This window comes from Urocampus carinirostris, chromosome 6 (genome assembly GCF_059441175.1).
Source record: "Urocampus carinirostris isolate Australia breed hairy pipefish chromosome 6, RoL_Ucar_1.0, whole genome shotgun sequence".
Classification (NCBI taxonomy): Eukaryota; Metazoa; Chordata; class Actinopteri; order Syngnathiformes; family Syngnathidae; genus Urocampus; species Urocampus carinirostris.
The window spans coordinates 8,477,676-8,498,008 of NC_142354.1; the positions used below are offsets into that span (position 1 = coordinate 8,477,676).

Below are 20,333 nucleotides of genomic sequence, written 5' to 3' on the forward strand. Positions count from 1 at the left end.
CAATCTGTCATTGACGGTTTTTTTTTTGAGGTAGCGAAAACATTTAAAGGCGTCCGTCATTTTGACGACTTGATCATTGGGCCATAATCCACAGCAGCAGTAGTCGTACGCCTTTAAGATTTTAGCGCAGCACTTTCATTGAGAGGGGATGTTGACGTGTTGTGCCGACTCCTATGCAAATCCCCCCCCCCCCCCCCCCTGATCGTATTCTATATAAAACGCTTATTAAAACAATAAAGCGAGCTAATTATAATAATTGGGAGATCCTAGTCTATATAACGCGTTTATTTAAACAATAAAGCGTGATTTTATTCTGCAAATTGCGTTTTTTAACGCGGATGAAAATGTCACCAACGTCAATGTACGCTTCCGACAAAAGCGATCGTATTCTATATAATACGCTTTAAAACAAAATAAAGCGAGCTAATTATAATCATTGGGAGATCGCGTTTATTTAAACAATAAAGCGCGATCGTATTTTACAAAATGCATTTTTTTAACGCGGATGGAAAAGTCACCAACGTCACTGTACGCTATGATTTCCGCAACCACAACTAATTGTACACAAATAATATTCATTTGATTTACTATAATATCCGTACGTAATGTCTTTTTTATTGTGAATGAAACCCTGGTTGCATTGGATCCCGCGGTGTAAACAAATTGTTTTTTTCATTTAAAATCGGAGGGGGGGAGGAATTTCCATAGGAGTCGGAAAAATAGCGATTACAGCTCCTTCTCCGTTTTATCCAAATTATTTATTTTATAACAAGTATTCCTTGGTCTAGTATCCATACATAGTTTAAGTATATATTTTTAATGAACATTTAACACATTATTAATTAATTAAAAAAAAAAAAAAAAAAAAAAAAAAAAAAAAAAAAAAAAGCAGGACCGAACCCGACCCGACCCGACCGTATGACTGACATTTCAGGGCCCGACCCGGCCCGAAATTGCCTCGGGTTCGGGTTCGGGTTCGGGCTCGGGCCATAAATCTTACCTCTAGGAGTCAGCCATGCAAGGCACCTACCTGCTTATTGGGGGCATTAGGGATTCAGTGTCTTGCCCAAGGGCACTTTGACATATAACAAGGAGGAGCCAGGAATCGAACCTGCGACCTCTTGATCCGCCAGTTCATCACTTCCACTACACAGCATCATCTCCAAACTGAAGAGCAGCTTCAGCGACAGACTGCTGTCACAGTCCTGTGCCACGGACAGACTGAGGAGATAATTTCTCCTCATGCCATGAGGCTCTTTAACTCCACCCGGGGGAGTAAAAGCCCACATTAAACCCCACCCCCACATTTGCATATAATCATATTTTTATTACAGTCTGTATTTTCCGTAGCACTTAATTTAATTTAAATACTCTATGTCAACACGTTATATTGGGTATTTTTGTATTCTATATCTTTTATTTTATTATTTTATTTTTCAACACAAGGCTACTGCTGGAAGTGTGAATTTCTCTATGGGGATGAATAAAGTATCTATCTATCTAGACATCTATCTATCTATCCAGACATTTATTTATCTATCTAGACATCTATCAATTTTTCTGTCTAGACATCTATCTATCTAGACATCCAGACATCTATCTATCTCTTAGACATCGATCTATCTATCCATCTATCTATCTATCTAGACATCTATCCATCTTGACATCTATCCATCCAGACATCTATCTGTCTATCTATCTATCCATCTAGACATCTATCTATCTATCTATCTAGGTAATTGTGTGCGCGTGTGAATAGATAGGTGTCAAGTACATTTTAAATCGCTTTGAGAGGTCTTCAGTGAGTTAAAAAGCGCTATATAAATACAATCCGTTTACCATTTGGGCGCAACTAATAGTTCGGAAATTACGGTAATATAAGTCTTGCCTTTCCCAAAGGAGAAAATTGAAGCGTTGCTAAACAGAAATGTTTTTTTGTGGCAACGCCAAAGCACCTGCTACTGTTGGTGAGCAACTCGGTACCGCGACTCCAGAAGAGACTGGGCTTGGGGGCCGCCCGGGGCCGACACTCCATCTTCACCTGGCCCCCCCTGGCTGCCGGGATCAGTTTGCGAACCGGGTTGGAGCGGAAGTCTGGAGCTTGGACTGCGAAAAAAATGCAGGAAACAAAGTCGAAGCGGGTATCGCTTATCTAGTTGTTGTATATCTTTGCTTACCTTGGACTCGTAGCTCAGCAGTGGAGTAGATGGTCCCGTGCTTGTTTTCTGCAACGCATTGGTACATTCCGGAATCGTCCAGCGCCAGGCTGCTGATCTTCAGGCGGGCGCCATTGACTTCTACTCTATCCTGTGGACAGAGAATTTAAAGAGAGTGTGTAAGATAGAGATAAAGAGACAGAGAGAGAGATAGATGTCTCGATAGACGTCTAAATAGATAGATGTCTAGGTAGATGGATAGATAAGATAAATAGCTAGCGAGAGAGCGAGAGATAGATTGAGATAGATGGATAGATAGAGATAGATAGATATTCATCCCACTAGGGAAATTCACACTTCCAGCAGTATCCTTGAGTTGAAAAATCAAATAAAATAATAAAAGATATAGAATACAAAAACAGCCAATATAACTTCTTGATATAGAGTATTTAAATAGTGCTACGGAAAGTAAATAGGGTAATATACAAATGTGGGGGTGGGGTTTAATGTGGGCTTTTACTCGCCCGGGTGGAGTTAAAGAGCCTCATGGCATGAGGAATAAATTATCTCCTCAGTCTGTCCGTGGAACAAGACTGTGACAGCAGTCTGTTACAACTAGAGGTCACTGTAGAATGGAGCTGAAGCGTGTGCACTATTGAAGCCTTGGTCCCCGGCTTGTGTTTGGGGACTGGCTGTCGCCTCCTGTGGGCCGGTCGGTTGGATCCCTTAACCACATTTCGCGTGTTAGGCCAATGAGCTAATCACTGCACTCCATATTTTCAGTTTCAGTCAGTGACAGGACATAAATATTGCTGTTAATGTCCACCGATAACTACAAAAGACCAAGCAAGTGGGATCCAGAGCGGCGGAAAAGAGCCAATTGACCCTTTGCCCTTGAGGTGATGTTGACTTCCCTGGAAGGATGAGAGCCAAGAGGGACAGGAAAGAGCACCCTAGTGGACAGCACTGTAATAAACATTTTACTTGAAACAAATGCCAAGGACATCATAGGCGCCGCTGCGAGCGGCAGCCTCTCCAGCAGCTCTGTGTTATTTCGCACTTTTTGTGATTTATTGTTTTAAGTGTCTGCTTTTATCTTCAGTGTTTTTCATCCCAACTGGCAACTATACTGTGGATGACTTTCTATCTTATGGTTATGGGTTTAAACGCATAAAAATGTGTTTATTCAAGGAATCAACTCCTTGCCCTGAAGAATTCTTGTGCCGGCGTGATGAGAGGGCCCTATCGTGGATGCAGCGCCGGAGCTAAGGCTAAGCGGCTGGCAGCATTATAAGTCTTCGGTACCATCTGTAATCATAGTACTAAATAAGACCACAAACTGGCTGTGCTGGTGAAAAACATCAAAGCGTACAGGGAATGCAGTTTGCTGTCTAGCATCCCTGACGCTAACGTGGAGCTACCCGGCTTCAGCGCTGTTAGGGCAGACAGAGACACAAAAGCCTGCGGGAAGCCGAGAGGAGGTGGACTCGCTATCTACGTGAACACGAGGTGGTGTAACCCTGGACACAAAGATTTCCATCTGCTGCAGGGACGTCCAACTTTTGGCCTAGCATGTGACGTCATCCACTCCGCTGTTGCTAAACTATAACACAGCACCCCGAGGCCATCCATTTAATCTGTTAATGAACAACAAAAGGATACTGCAGGAAGTGTGAATTTCCCTATGGGGAGATGAACCACGACTTTTTTCGATGGTGATTCATTGCTGTGCGGTGGACTGTGCTAACCAGGCATGTTTCTAAGTCAATTTGGAATTTCATCCCTTTTGATGAAGACAGAAGACGACGATGTGTAACTGCACTCAAACAAAGGGCCCAAAGTATTCCAGGACTTTCAGCGAGCAATGTTATGTTAAGTGGGTACGAGTGTAGTAGCTAACTTCGACTAGCCTGCAGAAGAATTCACACTCTTAAATTTCTTTGGATATGTGAATATGTCAGGAGGAAAAAGGTATGGGTCTGTAACTATCACTGCTATCTTCAATTTCTCTAAAAAGCTCCCTTTGTGCTTTCAGACAAGGTGAACCACCTCATTTGACAGCTGCCCAACATTGGTGTGACTCGTCATTGTTAATGGTGCTAAATACTATAGCTTCATTGACTACTGTTTACTGGCATGTCGGGTCAAAAACGACTACTGAAGTGTGGGAGAGCTAAAAAAATATTGGCTAACCATAGAAGAAAATGCACCAGGCAAAGACTTAAGTATTTTAGCCAGTTGCAACCGGGGAGATGAGATCTTTCCATACTCTCTCGCTCAAATCTTCATCTTAATCTCAGTCACTCCCGTCTGCTTCTGTGTTTTATTGAGATCACAAGACACAGAAAAGTACTGGTATGTTAAGACAAAGACAAAAGACCAGCCCGCTGGAAACGTAAACAAAGACAGGAAGACTAAGAGATGCCAAAAGGTATCATCAAACTGATTGGAAATACACACAATTAGCAAATACGTTTAAGCCTACTTTACATGGCCTCATCCACTCTTTTGTGCCATTCCTCATGGTGTCGCCATGGTAAGGTCACGTGTGTGCGTGTAGGTAATGCTAGTTTGCTTATGCTAGCAACACAAGACAGAACACACCATTAAAAACCCAGTCAGCAGCAGCTACGATAGCAGGCATCAATGATAAATATTGGTTATTTAGAGTGCAAATACAGATTACCTGAAATGACCGGAAAAGAAGTGCATTTGACACCCAGTGGAAAGTATGTCAGTTCATTGCAAATTTAAGTATTGTGACGGCTTTGGGGAGGAAGCTGTCTTTAAGTCTGTTTGTTCTGCCTCGAAAGGATCTGTCTCACCTTTCAGAGGATAGGAAGTTGAGCATATGGAAGCTGTGGTGAGCAATGTCCTTTATCGTGCGTTTTGCTCTGTTCAGACATTTGGAATGATCAATGTCAGTCAAGGAAGGCAGTGGGTTGCTAATGATCTTTTGTGCAATGTTAGTCACCCTCTGCAGGCTCTTCCTGTCTGCTACTGTGGAGCTTGATTGCCACACCAACAAAGTGTAGGTCAGCAGGCTCGCTATTTTGGAGCGGTAGAAGGTCACCAGTAGGCTTGTACTCAGTTTTTATTTTTACTTTGAGGAAATCTTGGAGTTGCTGGACCTTCTTGACCAAAGCTGTTGTGGTGGTTGTCCAGGATAAGTCCTCAGGGATATGGACCCCCAGGGATTTGAATGACTGCACTTGCTTTACAAATTCACTTCTGAAATGTGAAATCACGAACATCTCGGATACAAAAAAGAGCGTTCCCTTTTTGCCATAGCTTCTCTCTGTGTATTTTTTGGGGCGACGCCCAACGACGTTCCCTCCAAAATGATTTGATTAACAGTGTTTGGCCAACAAGAATCCTCACGTTTCGCGGTGTAACAGCGCCGGCCAATAGGAAGCAAGTTACAGTAAAGGATGAAGCAAAATCAGCGAATAATTAAAACAGCAAGTGGTGAGCCCTCACTTCCAGCTAACCGGCTAACATGAGTGGCTTGAGAAGGAAACAGTGTAAAAAGAAGGCGCTAGATGCCTAAATCACAGAACTGAGCGAAGTGTAGTTGCAGGAGGAGCAGTGGAGGGCGAGTGTTGCTGAAAGCGAAGCAAGGGCAGATAACAATAACAATAGTGGCAAGCCATAGCCTGCAGCCAACTGGCTACCATGAGTGGCTGGAAAAGGAAACTGGGGAAAAAAGTTAAATAATTTGTTTTTGATGTGGTGTAGTGAGAAAATGCTGTAAAGAGGGGCCAAAATATAACTTGGTCCACACCATAAAGTGAAAATGTCATAAGGCGGGGACGGCATATACTGTATCCTGGGTTCATACACCTTTCCAAGCACTTTCAAGACCAATTCTTCAATGTTTCCAGGACCTTCAAAGAAAGAAATCCAGCACTGATCAAAGGAAAGACTTATTTGTGTAGGCTTTGATGACTTAAATTAAGTCACTATTTTGCTGCTAGCACATACTTTGAGCTATTTTGAGCTTCTGCTATTTGTAAGACAAAAGAGCTGCATCCCATGACTCGTTTGATAAAGCGGTCTTATGGATACGACAGTAGAGGGCAGTAACGCAGTAACCTCATGTGTGGTTCCTTCTCAAGGTTTCTTTATTTTCCTCATGTAGAGGTTTTTGAGTTTTTCCTTGCCCTCATGTCGGTTTTAGATCAGGGGATGCTGTCATAATAGTCTTTGGTCTGTGCAGCCCTTTGAGATTCTTGGTGATTGGGCCAAACAAATAAACATGACTTGACTTAACGCTTCAGATGATAACGAGGATCGGAGCCACCATCAACGTCATTTTTACACACTTCATTTAAAAGCGCGTCAGACAGCCAGGTAACCCGGCGACGGAAATAACTCAAGCACTTCACTCAGGCACCGAAAAACACGAAATCAAAGCGTAAACATTTTTCTGGATTTCGAGCACCCGTACGCACGTTACCTGCGTCTGGAGCGTCCGTCCGTTCCGGAGCCATCGGACGGAAGGTCGCGGTTTCCCGGCCGCCACGCAGTTCCAGTGCAGTTCGGAACTGATCTCCACTTCAGAGTCGCTCATCACTTGCAGCCAATCGGGCTGAGCTGAAATCCATACGTTCAAAACGTAAGCCATTTTGGAACAACACTTTAAAATCAAGTTGTTGATAAATCTACTTAAAACATTCATTGCATGGATATGACATGGCTGTTTTCCATCTGCTCTTTCCATCATGCTTCTAATGTACGTTTACGTTTTGGAGCGTCATCAATTTTGTGAGCTTCTTTTGAATCTTTCTTCTGGGGCTGAAGTTTTGGCTTCATTCCAGACCACTTATCCTATTTTCTTGTGTTCTCTGTGCGTCTACTTTGGACAATGATATGCAAATGCACGACCTAATAACGCTCGGGAAAATCCGGAAGCACAAAGTGAATCGATGCAGAAATATCCAAACCGAACGAAGATTTCGGAATTGGAATAAAGCAAACGTTTGATTTGAAAGAAAAATCTGTTGGTTTTCTTTTTTTTTTCTTGAAAAAGTTGTCGGCCACCCGGGCGGAGACGTTTTGTAAGTTATATGCCCGACGTAAAAGATGCACGTCCCGGGCGTCCGGGCAGACGTCATTTCAGACACTGTTATATGTAATAAACAAGCCAAATTTGGACTCATTTCAAAAATAGGAATAGCTCTGAAGTGCATTGCATCTTCAATCTAAGGGACTGCTGAACTTTTGCTTTTTGTTCTACTGATTTTATTTATATTTTTTTACGTGTCTTTCAGCAGATCTGTGCCTAAATTGGTCAAAATCGATTTTTTGGGGGGCATTTTATATTTTAATCTTTATTTTATTGTTTTGCATTTTCTGGGATTTTGTGTTGTTTATCGACTTTAAATCTTTTGAGTGTGTAAAGAGCTCCATTGTTTGTATTTTACCATTTTCTTTGTAGATCTTTGAATATTTGGATTTATATTTGTCACCAACTAAATCGGACTCTGATTGGCTCCCTGTCCCTATTTAAACCCACTCCTATCTGTCCCCTTTTGTCAGTCCGTCTGCGAACCTCATTGAACAATAGGCAAGCCTTTTTGGACCCTGACTCATTCCTGTTTTAGCTTCCGTACGTTTCCCGGCTTCGACCCATTTTTTGATCCTGACCACGTCTACTCTCCTCTCCTGGCTTACGACTCGCTTCCTACCCCGACCATGTTTTTTTCTCTCCTGTCCTGGCTACTGACCCGTTTTTTTCCGTTCCCGACACCGCCATCGCTCACCACGGGAAGATCCACTTCCACATTCAAAACGACCTGCTTCCTACGTCCAGCGATCACCGGATCGTGGGTGCAACCCTTTCCTTTCTTCCAATAAAACTGAGAGAAATGTAACGCAAGTGGGTCCTGTCTCCGTTCTGGTCCTGAAAATATTTCATGTGTTTTTACAGGTATCTCCTGAAAAACAATTTGGTGTATAACGTTTTGTGATTATTGTTAATGTATTATAAAAACAAAGACTCTGAGGATCTGGCTCTCAGTGAGCAGAGTCAAAAAAGAAGTTTTCTAAAGAAAGTTGTCCTCTTGGGTGCGACCGGTAACGCTTCACATGATAACGCCATAATGACAAGCCACCAGAGCAGGCGTGTTGGCGTCATTTTCTTGTAGTTTAAAAAAAATGAAATATTCATTTATTGCATGGTCTGACTGCCAAGAAACGTGGCAATGGCAACAATTTCAAGCATTTTCAAGATCTTGTAAACACATCATCTAAATTGAAGCATTTTCAAGGATTTCAAGCACCCGTACGAACCTTCCGTACATTAGCGAACAGAAAAACGGAATCGAACCTTGCACGTTGATGCGCCCCTGGTATGTGTCCACGCCTTCAGAGTTGTGCGCCTGGCATTCGTAGACGCCCTCGTCGTCGAAGGACAGATCCGGTAGGACGAGTGTCGGACTTGTGACGCTCGAACCCGCCTTGGACGGCATCAGCCCGTCCACTTTCTTCCAGCGGAGTTTTGGGACCGGACTGGGAAAGGAAATCAAATTATAAACGTGATGCTGAAAACAAAATGCTCTCCTGGAATAAAAATCAGTGCCACTACCATATAGTTAGATAGCAATTACAAATACATTGTTTACTAAAGCGCCGAAAGAAAAGGGGACTGAGGGCCAGGTCAACCGACTTGTGTCATTCGCGAACGAAACGTTTCAACGAGTCGGCTCTTGGAAGTGAAAGAACGGAGCCGGCTCCCCCTGAGAAGCCTTTCTTCTTTTGTGATTGGTCAATATGCATTTTGGGGGGATTCTGTGTTGTTGACTTTAAATTTGTTGAGCATAATAAAGGTTACATTTTTTTGGGATTATATCGTATTTTTGGGGAGATTGCTAAATAATTATATTTTAATTTCCATGTTTTTCAGTGTTTACGTGTTTAATTAAAATGTATTTTCTTTTATTGTCAAGGTTGCCATGGCACCCAAATGGCCCCGCCCGTGTGGCGCCAGCTGCAGCTCAATAACAGATTGGCTTTCCGTCTATTGAACCTCAGTGCTCTCACTCTTCCTTTGTCAGTCCGTCAACGAACCTCTGCCCCGCAAGACGTGGAATTCTGACTGGGTCCTGTTTTCCTGTTGGTATTTCCAGTCCGGTATTGTTCTTGTTTATTTTTGTCCTGTTTAATATCAGCTTCCAGTTTCATTACCGTCTATTTTTGTCCTGTTTATTATTCTCTCCAGTTTTCGTTCCCTTCTTGTTTGTCCTGTTTATTTTCGATAACCCGTTTCATTATCTATTCTGTCTGTCTGTCCCGCCCCGTCCGGTATCGACCCAATCTATCCGATATCAACTCAAGCAATTGGAATCAATCTCGTCGGTCTCTGGCTTCCTGTCTTTCCACGCCAGACCGCTGTCTAACGTGCATGACTCCCCATTTCCCGTAAAATAAAGCTTGTGTGAGAACGTCACGCGTTTGGGTCTTGATCCTGTTCTGGATCTTGACACTTATCTCTCTTTTTTACTTTTGGAATTGTGTTTTTACTTCATGTGTCTTTTTTTCTTTATGCCCCCTGCCCCTTTCCGTGCATGTTACATAATAATGTAGGGATTAAAGCAACAAAAACAACCTGAAGGGCTGGTTCTAGTCAACTGACTCAATTATTGCTTAGAAAATGTCAAATTCTTTGCCATACAACAACTTATTCTTAAAGCAACACAACTAGTTCCTTTTTCTGTAGATTAAGTCAGTTACTAACACAGTTACATGTGGGAAGAAGTAGAGAGTAACTATAATTATTTTTTTTAAGTAACATGCCCAACACTGATAGATACATACAATATTTAGCTCCTGTTAACCCTCTTTTTACCATGGGGACGCTGGGGCCCCTGTTTTACAAGCCCTGTTTAGGTGAGCAAAACTCTGCGACCATTGGGCTAAACGAAAAATTCAAAGTGGTTTCTGAAAGAAGAGAAGATGGACCATGCAACGAGAGTTGTAAATGTTTGACTCTTTCTAGAAGTCATAACAATAGTGTGTAAAATGAACCAGGAATTACCCTGCACACGATAATATTAGGCTCTGATTCGACCAGTTTACAGCTCTAAAACCTTTGCAACTGTTTATTTTACTTTGGCCAATTTTTAGAAATTTTGACAGAGTTGTAAATGTTTGAAAATGATGTTGGGAATTTCCTTGCTAACAAATGTGCCAATCGTCATTTGAATCGGTTATTAGTGGCTAAACGTATATGGAACTAAATGAGGCGATCTTCAACTTGGCAAACAGGACTGTCAAAAAAACAAATACTGCTATCGGCGGAGAGTGGTGTTAACCGAAAGTGCCAATTTGAAAAGAACGTTAAACAAGTGAAAATAAGACGCTTGAGTTTTTCTCTGGCGAAATGCGTCGATTTGGCGTAGACGAAAGTGTCGTGTTACTACATATCAAGTAATCTTTGTTCCGTCCCCGCCAATATTATGCGATGGATATTGGGGGGGCGCAAGAGGGTTTCTTCTTCCGAGGGGGGGCGTGACAACCAATAATTGAGAAACACTTCCCTCATGAGAAGATGGTTGAGAAGATCCGGGATATTTTTCGACTCACTTTCCGTAAGCGAAGCACTCCAAGTGAGCCGTTTGCCCAGCCAGGGCATACGTCTCGGCCGGGAAGCGCACCTTGATGGCGGGCGCCGATTTCTTCGGTTCGGCTGCAACAGAAGCAGAAACTCGTCTGACGGGCTCGCCGATTCGCGGCCGGGACGGGAAAACGGACCTTCCGGCTGAACGGTGAGCCGGTTAGCTTTGCTGAAGGTGCTCTTGGTGCTGACGTCCATGTTGATGGTGGTGAAGCAGAAGTAGTTGCCGGTGTCGTTGGCCTCGGCTTTGGCCAGGTAGAGGTTGCCGGTCGCCTGGGACACGAACAGGCGCCCGTCGTCCTTCTTCAGGAAGTTGGGGAACTCGTTCAGGAACCAGCGGTAGGACAGAGCTGGAAGGAGGACGTTCTGGAGGTCAAGAGGAGATTCTTTCCAAAGGATGACGTAAGAAAAGGCATACCCGGGTAATGCGGAGGAGGTTGGCACGCCAGGAAGGTTCCCACGCCTTCGTAAGCCGTCTGAGGACTTCGGCTGTCGGGCGGGAAGTCGTGAAGGTCTGAGGAATGGAAGGAATCGTCAAAGAGAGGAAAACAAATCTGTATCTATTCAAAGGTTTATCTACACCTTTTTTGTGGCAAAATTCAAGCACTTTTTAAGCACTTTCAAGGCCAATTTTTCTAATTTTCGAGAACTTTTAAATGAAGAGTAGTAGTAGTAGTACCCATCCTTCAACGTCATAATGTAATATACTAAAAGTATGAAAACATATTTATATTATTGCAAAATATGATATGTACTAAATCTTATGAAAAAGTACTAAACACGATTTGTCAATTGCCCTCACCTGCGCTCACTCTTTCAGCCCCAGGTGCCACTCGTTCCCTAATTAGTCCTCCTGCTATTTGACCACATGATTCTCTTTTACTCCTGGTCAGTCCGTCAGGGAACCTCAGCATATGCAAGGCAAGCACTTTTGACTCTGGCTCCCGTTTTGATCCCGACCTTTTCCTGTATCGATCCACGCTCCGTTCATCTGTCCCGGCTACACATATCCTGCCAGAGTGTTCTTAAGTGTTGATTTTATGGACTAAAATAAAGCCTCTATCTTGCTGCTAGCACGGAATTTTTACTTTTTGAGCTGTTCTTATCCATGATATCTGGGGTGTCAGTGGGCTGCTATAAACTGAAATGAATTCTGCCATTCTGCCTTAACAATTCACGCGCAGCTTCAAAAAGTTACACTTGTTTACGAAGATGGAAGTACATTTTGTTTAAAAAGAAGTAAAATGAGACAAATTTGGACTCATTTTAGTGATATTGATTCCTCCAAAGCAGAGTCTATTCAATCTTAGAGACTGCTTTTGCTTTTTGTTTTGCCTATTTTAAAGTTTTGCATGATTATCAAAGGATCAGGGTCTAAATTGGTTCATTTTTTTTTGTTTTTTTTATAGCGTTGAAGAGTTCATATTTTTAATCTTTATTTTATTGTGAAAATTTCTTTTTTTTTTCTTGTGTTTTGCAGGCGTCCCCTGCAAAACATATGAAAAACTAATGAGTAAATCATTGGGTGCATCATGTTTTATAATTATTGATAATATCCATCCATCCATCCATTATCTGCACCGCTTATCCTCAGTAGGGTTGCGGGGGTGCTGGAGATCATCCCAGCTATCTTCGGGCAGTGGGCTGGGGACATCCTGAACTGGTTGCCGGCCAGTCGCAGGGCACAGAGACACTGTCAAGCCAAAAAAGACGGTTTTCTAAATAGAGCTGTCCTCTTGGGTGCAACTAGTAGGGGGGCGGTGAAAAGCCACTAGAGCAGGCGTGTCGGCGTCATTTTCACGCATTTCAAATAAAATATAGATATATATATATTCATTTATTACGTGGTCTTTAGAGTCACAGTGCCAAGAAACAGGGCAACGATTTTAAGCATTTCCTTGACCTTGAAAACACAATTTTAAAAGCGTTTCGGAGCGTGTAGGCTTACATCCGAATTTGAGGTTGGCGGCTCTGCTGATGATGGTCCCGCAGCGGTTTATGGCAAGGCACTGATAGGAACCCGTGTCGGGCCCTGGATCGGGACGGCTGATCACCAGGTTGCCGGCAACCAGGGAGTAACGCGGGTCCAGACCCAGCGGGACCTCGGAACCGTTCACCAACCACCTGAAGGGGTTGTGTCAGACTCATTTCGGCTACTCTGAGTTCGGGCAGGGGGGAGGGGGGTTCATGCTGGGAAAACAAAAATCGCACGGGGGCCGGACTAGATGATTAAAGAGATAGGGAGAAAGAAAGAGAGAGAGAGAGAGGAAAAAAACAAAGGGAAGAGAGCCATTAATGAAGAGAGCACAATAGAGAAAGAAAGGGAGAAGGAGAGCGAAACAAAATGAAATAGAAAAAGAGAGGGAGGGTTAAAAGCGGAAGAGAGACAGCGGAAGGAAAAAGAGAGCATAACAGAGAGAGAGCGAGAGTAAAATCGAGAGGCAATTGGAGAAAAAAAAAGAGAGGGAGACAGAGAGAGAAAGAAAGAGAGATAAAAAAGAGAATGAGAGATGTTAAAAGAAAGCCAAAGGGGAGATGGATAAAGAAAGAAAGGGAAAATAAAAAGAGCATAATAGAGATAGTGAGAGTACAATCAAGAAGCAGAGGGATAAAAAAGAGAGGGCGAGAGAGAAAGAAATAGAGAGAAAAGAGAAAAAGACGGAAAACAAAGAACAAGACAAAAGAAAGACAAAAATAAGAAAAGAAATTGAGAGAGGTAGAAAAAAACAGAAGGTAACAGAGCCATAAAGAGAGATATTGAAAGAGCACAATAGAGAAAGAAAGGGAGAAAAAGGAGAGTGAAACAGAATGAAAGAGAAAAGGAGAGAAAGAGGGAGAAAAAGAGAAAGAGAACAAGGAAGACAAAGAGAGACAGTGGAAGGTAAGAGGGAGAAATAGAGAGCATAATAGAGAGAGAGCGAGAGTAAAATCGAGAGGCAATTGGAGAAAAAAAGAGGGGGAGAGAGAGAGAGAAAGAAAGAGATAAAAATAGAGAAGAATGGAAAAAGAAAGATGAAGGAGAGATGGATAAAGACAGAAAGGGAAAATAAAGAGCATAATAGAGACGGTGAGAGTACAATCAAGAGGCAGAGGGAGAAAGAGATTTAAAAAGAAAGAAAACAAGGGAAGACAAAGAGGCAGCTGAAGGTAAGAGAGGAAAAAGAGAATGAATGATGGGAAAAGAAAGACAAAGGAGAGATGGATAAAGAAATAAAGGGAAAATAGAGGGAGCATATAGAGAGATACAATATATATATATATATATATATATATATATATATATATATATATATATATATATATATCGTGAGAGTACAATCAAGGAGCAGAGGGATAAAAAGAGAGGGCAAGAGAGAAAGAAAGAGAGAGAAAAGAGAAAACGATGGAAAACAAAGAACAAGACAAAAGAAAGACACAATTAAGAAAGAAAGAAATTGAGAGAGAGAGGGAGATAAAGTGAGAAAGAGAGATAAAGAATCAGAAGAGATAACTTAAGAGAGATAGCTACAAAGAGGGAAAAAAGAATGAGAAATAAAAGAATAAGAGAGAGAGAGAGACAGAGATGGAAAAGGGAGCAAAAGAGAAAAAAAAGAGGAAAAAGGAAGAGAGAGAAAGAAAAAAAGAGTGATTAAGAGATAAAGGGAGGAAAATAGAGGGAGTGAGAAAAAGAGAGAGAGCGAGTGAAAATACAGAACAGATGAAAGAAAGATAAGAAGAGAGAGAAAGTGAAAGTAATCCAGCTCCATGTACTTTGCAAGAGACTTTGAAATGTAATGCTGTACCATTTAAACATGAAAGGAAGACAATTCAGAATATGTTGGGACACTAACTAGCTCAAACTGAACAAAACATGAAAGGTAGCCAGCCCAAATACCTAAACATTGATTAAAAAAAATGATAGGGTTCCCATGGCGATGAAACTATTGAGTATGAGGCAGATACACTATTTAGCTGTAACTGAAAAGAAACATGAAGCCAAGATAGTTGAGAGACTAACTAGCATCTAACTGAACAAAACATGAAATTAGGATGACACATGGACAGAACAACAACCAGAGTGCCATGACAACTAAACCACGCAATAAACGGAAAAAGACATGAAAGGAAGACAATTCAGAATATGTTGGGACACTAACTAGCTCAAACTGAACAAAACATGAAAGGTAGCCAGCCCAAATACCTAAACATTGATTAAAAAAATGATAGGGTTCCCATGGCGATGAAACTATTGAGTATGAGGCAGATACACTATTTAGCTGTAACTGAAAAGAAACATGAAGCCAAGATAGTTGAGAGACTAACTAGCATCTAACTGAACAAAACATGAAATTAGGATGACACATGGACAGAACAACAACCAGAGTGCCATGACAACTAAACCACGCAATAAACGGAAAAAGACATGAAAGGAAGACAATTCAGAATATGATGGGACACTAACTAGCTGTAACTGAACAAAACATGAAAATAGGATGACGCAAAAAAACATTCTGACACATGGACAGAACAACAACCAAGCAATAAACGGAAAAAAACATGAATGGAAGACAATTCATGATATCCTGGGACGCCCACTTGCTCTAAAGGAACAAAAGATGAAAGAATCCCAGTATACATTGGACACCTATTTCAAACGGAACAAAACATGAAAGAGGATGGTGTAGGATATGTACCCAGACGACGATGGAGCAATAACAAGAGAGCCAATACGAGACCAAAAACACAATACAGCGGTACCTCTACTTACAAATGTCTCTAAATGCGAAAGTTTCAGGTTACAAAGTACCCAAATAGGAAAATATTGCCTCTAGTTACAAAGGCTTTTCAGGATACAAAGTCAAAAATAGAGTACCTGCTTCCATTTGGCACTCCCAGAGTTCTACCTGGCAACCCGGCGCATATGCGTGAATCCCAGCGTGCTCTTCGTGTCCCCAGAAAATGATTTGTTTTGATTATTTCTTTTACTCTATGTTCCGTGACATGATGTGCCTCTTGTTTTATGTTTATTATTATCGGTAGTCTAATTGGAATATATATTTATTAATACTTTTGCAAGGGTTGGAACGGATTAGCGTGTTTACATTCAAAAGGCATCTCTACTTACAAATGTCTCTACATACGAAAGTTTCAGGTTACAAAGTACCCAAATAGGAAAATACCTGTATATAAATGTAAGGAAAAATATATTTGATCTGCCTTTGGTGTGATGTGACCTGAGTTGGTGTAGCGGAGTAGCAGGTGGATGCAGGGTGGGGGGAAGTGACAGCATATTATACTGGTTTTAAAATTTCTACTTCCAAGGATTGTCGTAACTCTAGCATTCAAAGTTATGTATTTTTAGATGATTTTTAGACTATATTTGTTTATATATTTGGTTTTCATATATTTTTCATATTGCATATTTTTTATACTGCATTTTCATTTTTCCCTAAAAATGATTTAAAAAAATCTTAAAATAGATCAGAAAATTTGAAGAAAAAAGTCACACAGGTATATTAGACAATTTTGTCGTTTGAAGTATTAATAAAAGGCTTGAAATAGTTCAGTTGATGTGTAATGAATCCAGAATGTATGACATTTTTGTTTTTTTAATTGCATTACAGAAAATAAAGAACTTTATCACAATATTCTAATTTTCTGAGACAGTCCTGTATTGCCTCTAGTTACAAAGGACTTTCAGGATACAAAGTCAAAAATAGAGTATGTGCTTCCATTTGCTGCTCCCAGAGTTCTACCTGCTTATGCTTGAATCCCAGCATGCTCTTTGTGTCCCCAGATAATATATATTTTTTTATTATTTCTTACTCTGGGTTTTGTGACATGACGTGCCTCTCGTTTTATGTTTATTGCTCGGTAGTCTCATTTGAATATGTATTTGTTTCATGTTCTGATGCTCTTTTAAGATTGAAAAAAAAAATCATACTTTTGCAAGGGTTGGAACAGATTAGCGCGTTTACGTTCAAAAAGCGTCTCTACTTATAAATATCCCAGGTTAAAAAGCTAATCCCAGAACCAGTTTGATCCCTAAGTAGTGGTACCACTGCAAAGGAAAAGTGGATCTAACGTCACCAAACATTAAAGACAGAGCCCCACCTGTAGGAAGCGGCCGGACTGGCCCTGGCTTGACAGCTGAGGACCACTTTGCCTTCACTCAAACCTTCGGGATAAATCAAACCGCTGGGCTGATCTTCGAAAACCGGACCGCTGTCGTGACCCGACACGCAAACGTCTCCGCCTGCCGGAGCAAAGACAAGGACGTTGGGGACGATCCCAAATGGGCACCGAGTGCAAGGGGAAGAATGGAGAGTGGAACCTAGGATACGGCCTCATTTCCATTCTGTCAAATTGACACATATACCTATGCTAATGGGGTCCTGACCCCCGGTGCCCGAGAGAAAAAAAAACGATATACTATGTAAGTTGTTATGTGTAATATACGTGTAAATCAGTGTTTCTCGACTTGAGGGTCGGGAACAGAATAGCATAGAATAGAATAGCTTTGGGAGGTCTTCTTTGACTTGAAAAGCGCTATATAAATGGAGACCATTTATCAATAGAATTGAATAGCACAAAATAGAATAGAATAGAATAGCAAAAAAAGAATAGAATAGAATAAAATAAAATAGAATAGAATAGCTTTGGGAGGTCTTCATTGACTTGAAAAGCACCACATAAATGCCGACCATTTACCGATAGAATTGAATAGCACAAAATAGAATAGAAAAGAATAGAATAGCACAGAATAGAATAGCACAAAATAGAATAGCATACAATAGGATAGAAAAGAATAGAATAGAATAGGATAGGATAAAATAGGATAGAATAGAATAGCTTAAAAAAAGAATAGAATGGAATAGAATAGAATAGCATAGCATAAAACAGTAGATGGCAATAACGCCGAGCTCGATCTCTTCTTCCCGCGAACCACATCTCATTTTATGGCGATTTTGTTGTTTTTTTTTCCTTTCTCTGGCCAAAATAATGGATTCCAAGAAAGTTACTGGTACAGGAAGGAAACGAAGTAACTGTGGAAAATGTATTCGAACTTGCCAAAAACTGCGAGCGGAATGGAGCCGAGGAGCAGAAGAATCAATGACGACTCCATCCCTTCTCGGAGAAAGTCGATCCTTCTGACGGGAAAATCCGTTTGATGCCTATGGGCAGAAAAAAAACCCCGTTACTCCAGATTGACGGAGCCGTCACTTTAAGCATTGAGAAGACAATTAATATAGAGAAAAAAATCCCAATCGTGTTGGTAAATTTTCATGTTCTGTACAGTTATGTTCCATTTTTTTTCGGTACCACCAGTATCATTTTGCTTGTGCGGATACAATGTCATGCAATGCTTTCTTGGGAATGGGACTCCGAGCTTTCACCATTTTCTTTCATGTTCTTTTCCCTCTGAACCTCAGTTCTTCACGTGTTATGCTAATGTGTTGTCCTATTATGACTCAATTAGAGAGACTATAAAATTAAAAAGGGAGTAATACTATTTTCCATGCAATGTTAGCATTGCATGCGGTGTTAAATTAATATGTTTAGCTACAGGAGAGAAAATAATAAAAGCCACTGTTTTGTTCACGATTTGTCGATTATGATATAGAAACTACACGTAAGGTTTACAATAAGCCTCAGGACCAGAACAGGAAACAGGACCCACTTGCGCTACGTTTCTCTCAGTTTTATTAGAAGAAACGCAAGGGTTGCACCCACGATCCGGTGTTTGCTGGACGCGGGAAGAAGGTCGCTCTGAACGCGTTAGTGGGACTTCAGTGGCGAGCGATGGCGGTGTCGGGAACGGAAAAAAAGGGTCAGTAGCCGGGACAGGAGAGCAAAAACGTGGTCGGAAACGAGTCGTAAGCCAGGAAAAGAGTAGACGTGGTCAGGATCAAAAAACGGGTCAAAGCCGGGAAACAGAAGGGAGCAAAAACAGGTGGGAGTCAGGGTCGAAAAAAGCTAGAGTAAACTGAGGTTCGCAGACGGACTGACAACAGGTGACAACGAGAGGGCACAGGTGCTTCAAATCAGTAATCATGACAATAAAGCCAATTTAAAGTTAAAAAGGCGAATAATAAAGACTTTCTATGTAATATTTTGCATTAAATTACCGTATTTTTCTACAAGAGAAAAACAATAAAATAAAATCAGGTGTTTTTCTAACCGTTTGTCGCATTATGACGCCATTATAAATTTTTACTAGGATATTAATAATACAATGCATGATAAAGATTAACTATGCAATGGTTACACTAAGTGCAGCGTTTAACGCATTTATCAAAGAAAAAATGCTTCCCATTATGGCTCATTTAAACCGAATTAGGAAATAAAGTATAATGAAGATTAGCTATGCATGTTTACTATAAAACTAGCATTAAATTAAAGTTAATTGACCATTGCCGTTCTGCTCATGATTAGTCCAATATTAGCCCCATAAAATCAATATTTTATATATTTTTTAATTTTATAACAATACAAAATCAAAACGGATTACAATAAATATACACTTTGCGTATTTACTATAAGTGAAACGTCAAATTAACCTATTTAACTACTAAAAGAAAATATGGTGTTTATGCTAACGATTTACACCAATTAAGACAATACAAAATCCGAATAGATTACAATAAAGATCAGCAATGCATTTCAATATTAAATGCAGCGTTAAATTACCGCGTTGAGCTACAAGGGAGGAAACCATTAAAAGCGAGAGCCTTGATCTTTTTTACTCCGATTAAGACAATATAAAATCAAAACACATTACAATAAATACTAAAGGGCACGTTTACTATAAGTAAAGAGTTAAAATAACGCGTTTAGCTACGAAGGAGAAAAAGCTCGTGTTTTGTTAATGATATGTCCCATTATAACTTCAATTAAGCTCATTTAAAAGCAGAACGGACTGCAATACAGATAAGCATTTTAAATTTGAACACAGCGTTAAATTAACGCTGCGAGAAAAGGGGGTAAAAAACAAAAGCGAGTGTTTTGCTCCCGACATGTGACGTTACTGCGTCAAAGTCAGCACGTTTCAGTTTCTCTTTGCAAATAAAATCAAATAAAAATAGAAATAAGTAAAAAAAAAATACACCAAATAAAGGTTTTTAGGATTGAGCGAAAGAAAAATAGAAATAAAAACACTTACCTTAGCGATGTTTAGCAAAAAAAGTCAATGCTCAATTTGCACAATAAAGGCTTGCCTTTTCATCTGTAATCCATAAAATGAAACTGAGAAAGGTCCCTGCGAGGAAACGTGTCTTTTCTGTTCTGGGTTCGATTTCCTTTTCTTGGCATCCCTCCTTTCTTCCCATCATCGTCTGTTCAATTTGCACGCCAAGTTGGCGTTCGTACGTAAAAGTCACTTCCTGTTTCCGTTTTACAAAATAAAATCACAATCGTCGTCCTTCTAGAAACCAGAAAATGATTTAAAAACTCATATTTAGACATATTTAGACAAGTAAAGCTCGATTTGTTGAAGAAAGATAAAAAATAATAATCATCAACTATTATTGTATATTTATTCTTTTACAATATTCATTTAGATATCATGAACTAATTATTTT

The 20,333-nt window shown here is 40.6% G+C and overlaps 1 protein-coding gene across 1 annotated transcript in view; it reads right to left on the bottom strand.

Annotated features, from left to right (window-relative positions):
- cntn2 (contactin 2) overlaps window positions 1-20,108 on the bottom strand; it is a 51,927-nt gene extending 31,819 nt beyond the window's left edge. Inside the window, exons 1-11 of the mRNA XM_088337733.1 lie at window positions 19,916-20,108; window positions 17,824-17,927; window positions 16,867-17,008; window positions 12,722-12,897; window positions 11,192-11,287; window positions 10,911-11,123; window positions 10,743-10,845; window positions 8,488-8,669; window positions 6,616-6,752; window positions 2,178-2,307; window positions 1,956-2,106 (exon numbers count right to left, since the gene is read on the bottom strand). Of these exons, the coding sequence (XP_088193859.1) occupies window positions 1,956-2,106; window positions 2,178-2,307; window positions 6,616-6,752; window positions 8,488-8,669; window positions 10,743-10,845; window positions 10,911-11,123; window positions 11,192-11,287; window positions 12,722-12,897; window positions 16,867-17,008; window positions 17,824-17,878 (1,385 nt within the window). The 5' untranslated portion in view covers window positions 17,879-17,927; window positions 19,916-20,108. The remainder of the gene's footprint in view (window positions 1-1,955; window positions 2,107-2,177; window positions 2,308-6,615; window positions 6,753-8,487; window positions 8,670-10,742; window positions 10,846-10,910; window positions 11,124-11,191; window positions 11,288-12,721; window positions 12,898-16,866; window positions 17,009-17,823; window positions 17,928-19,915) is intronic.
- Between the last annotated feature and the right edge of the window lie 225 nt (window positions 20,109-20,333).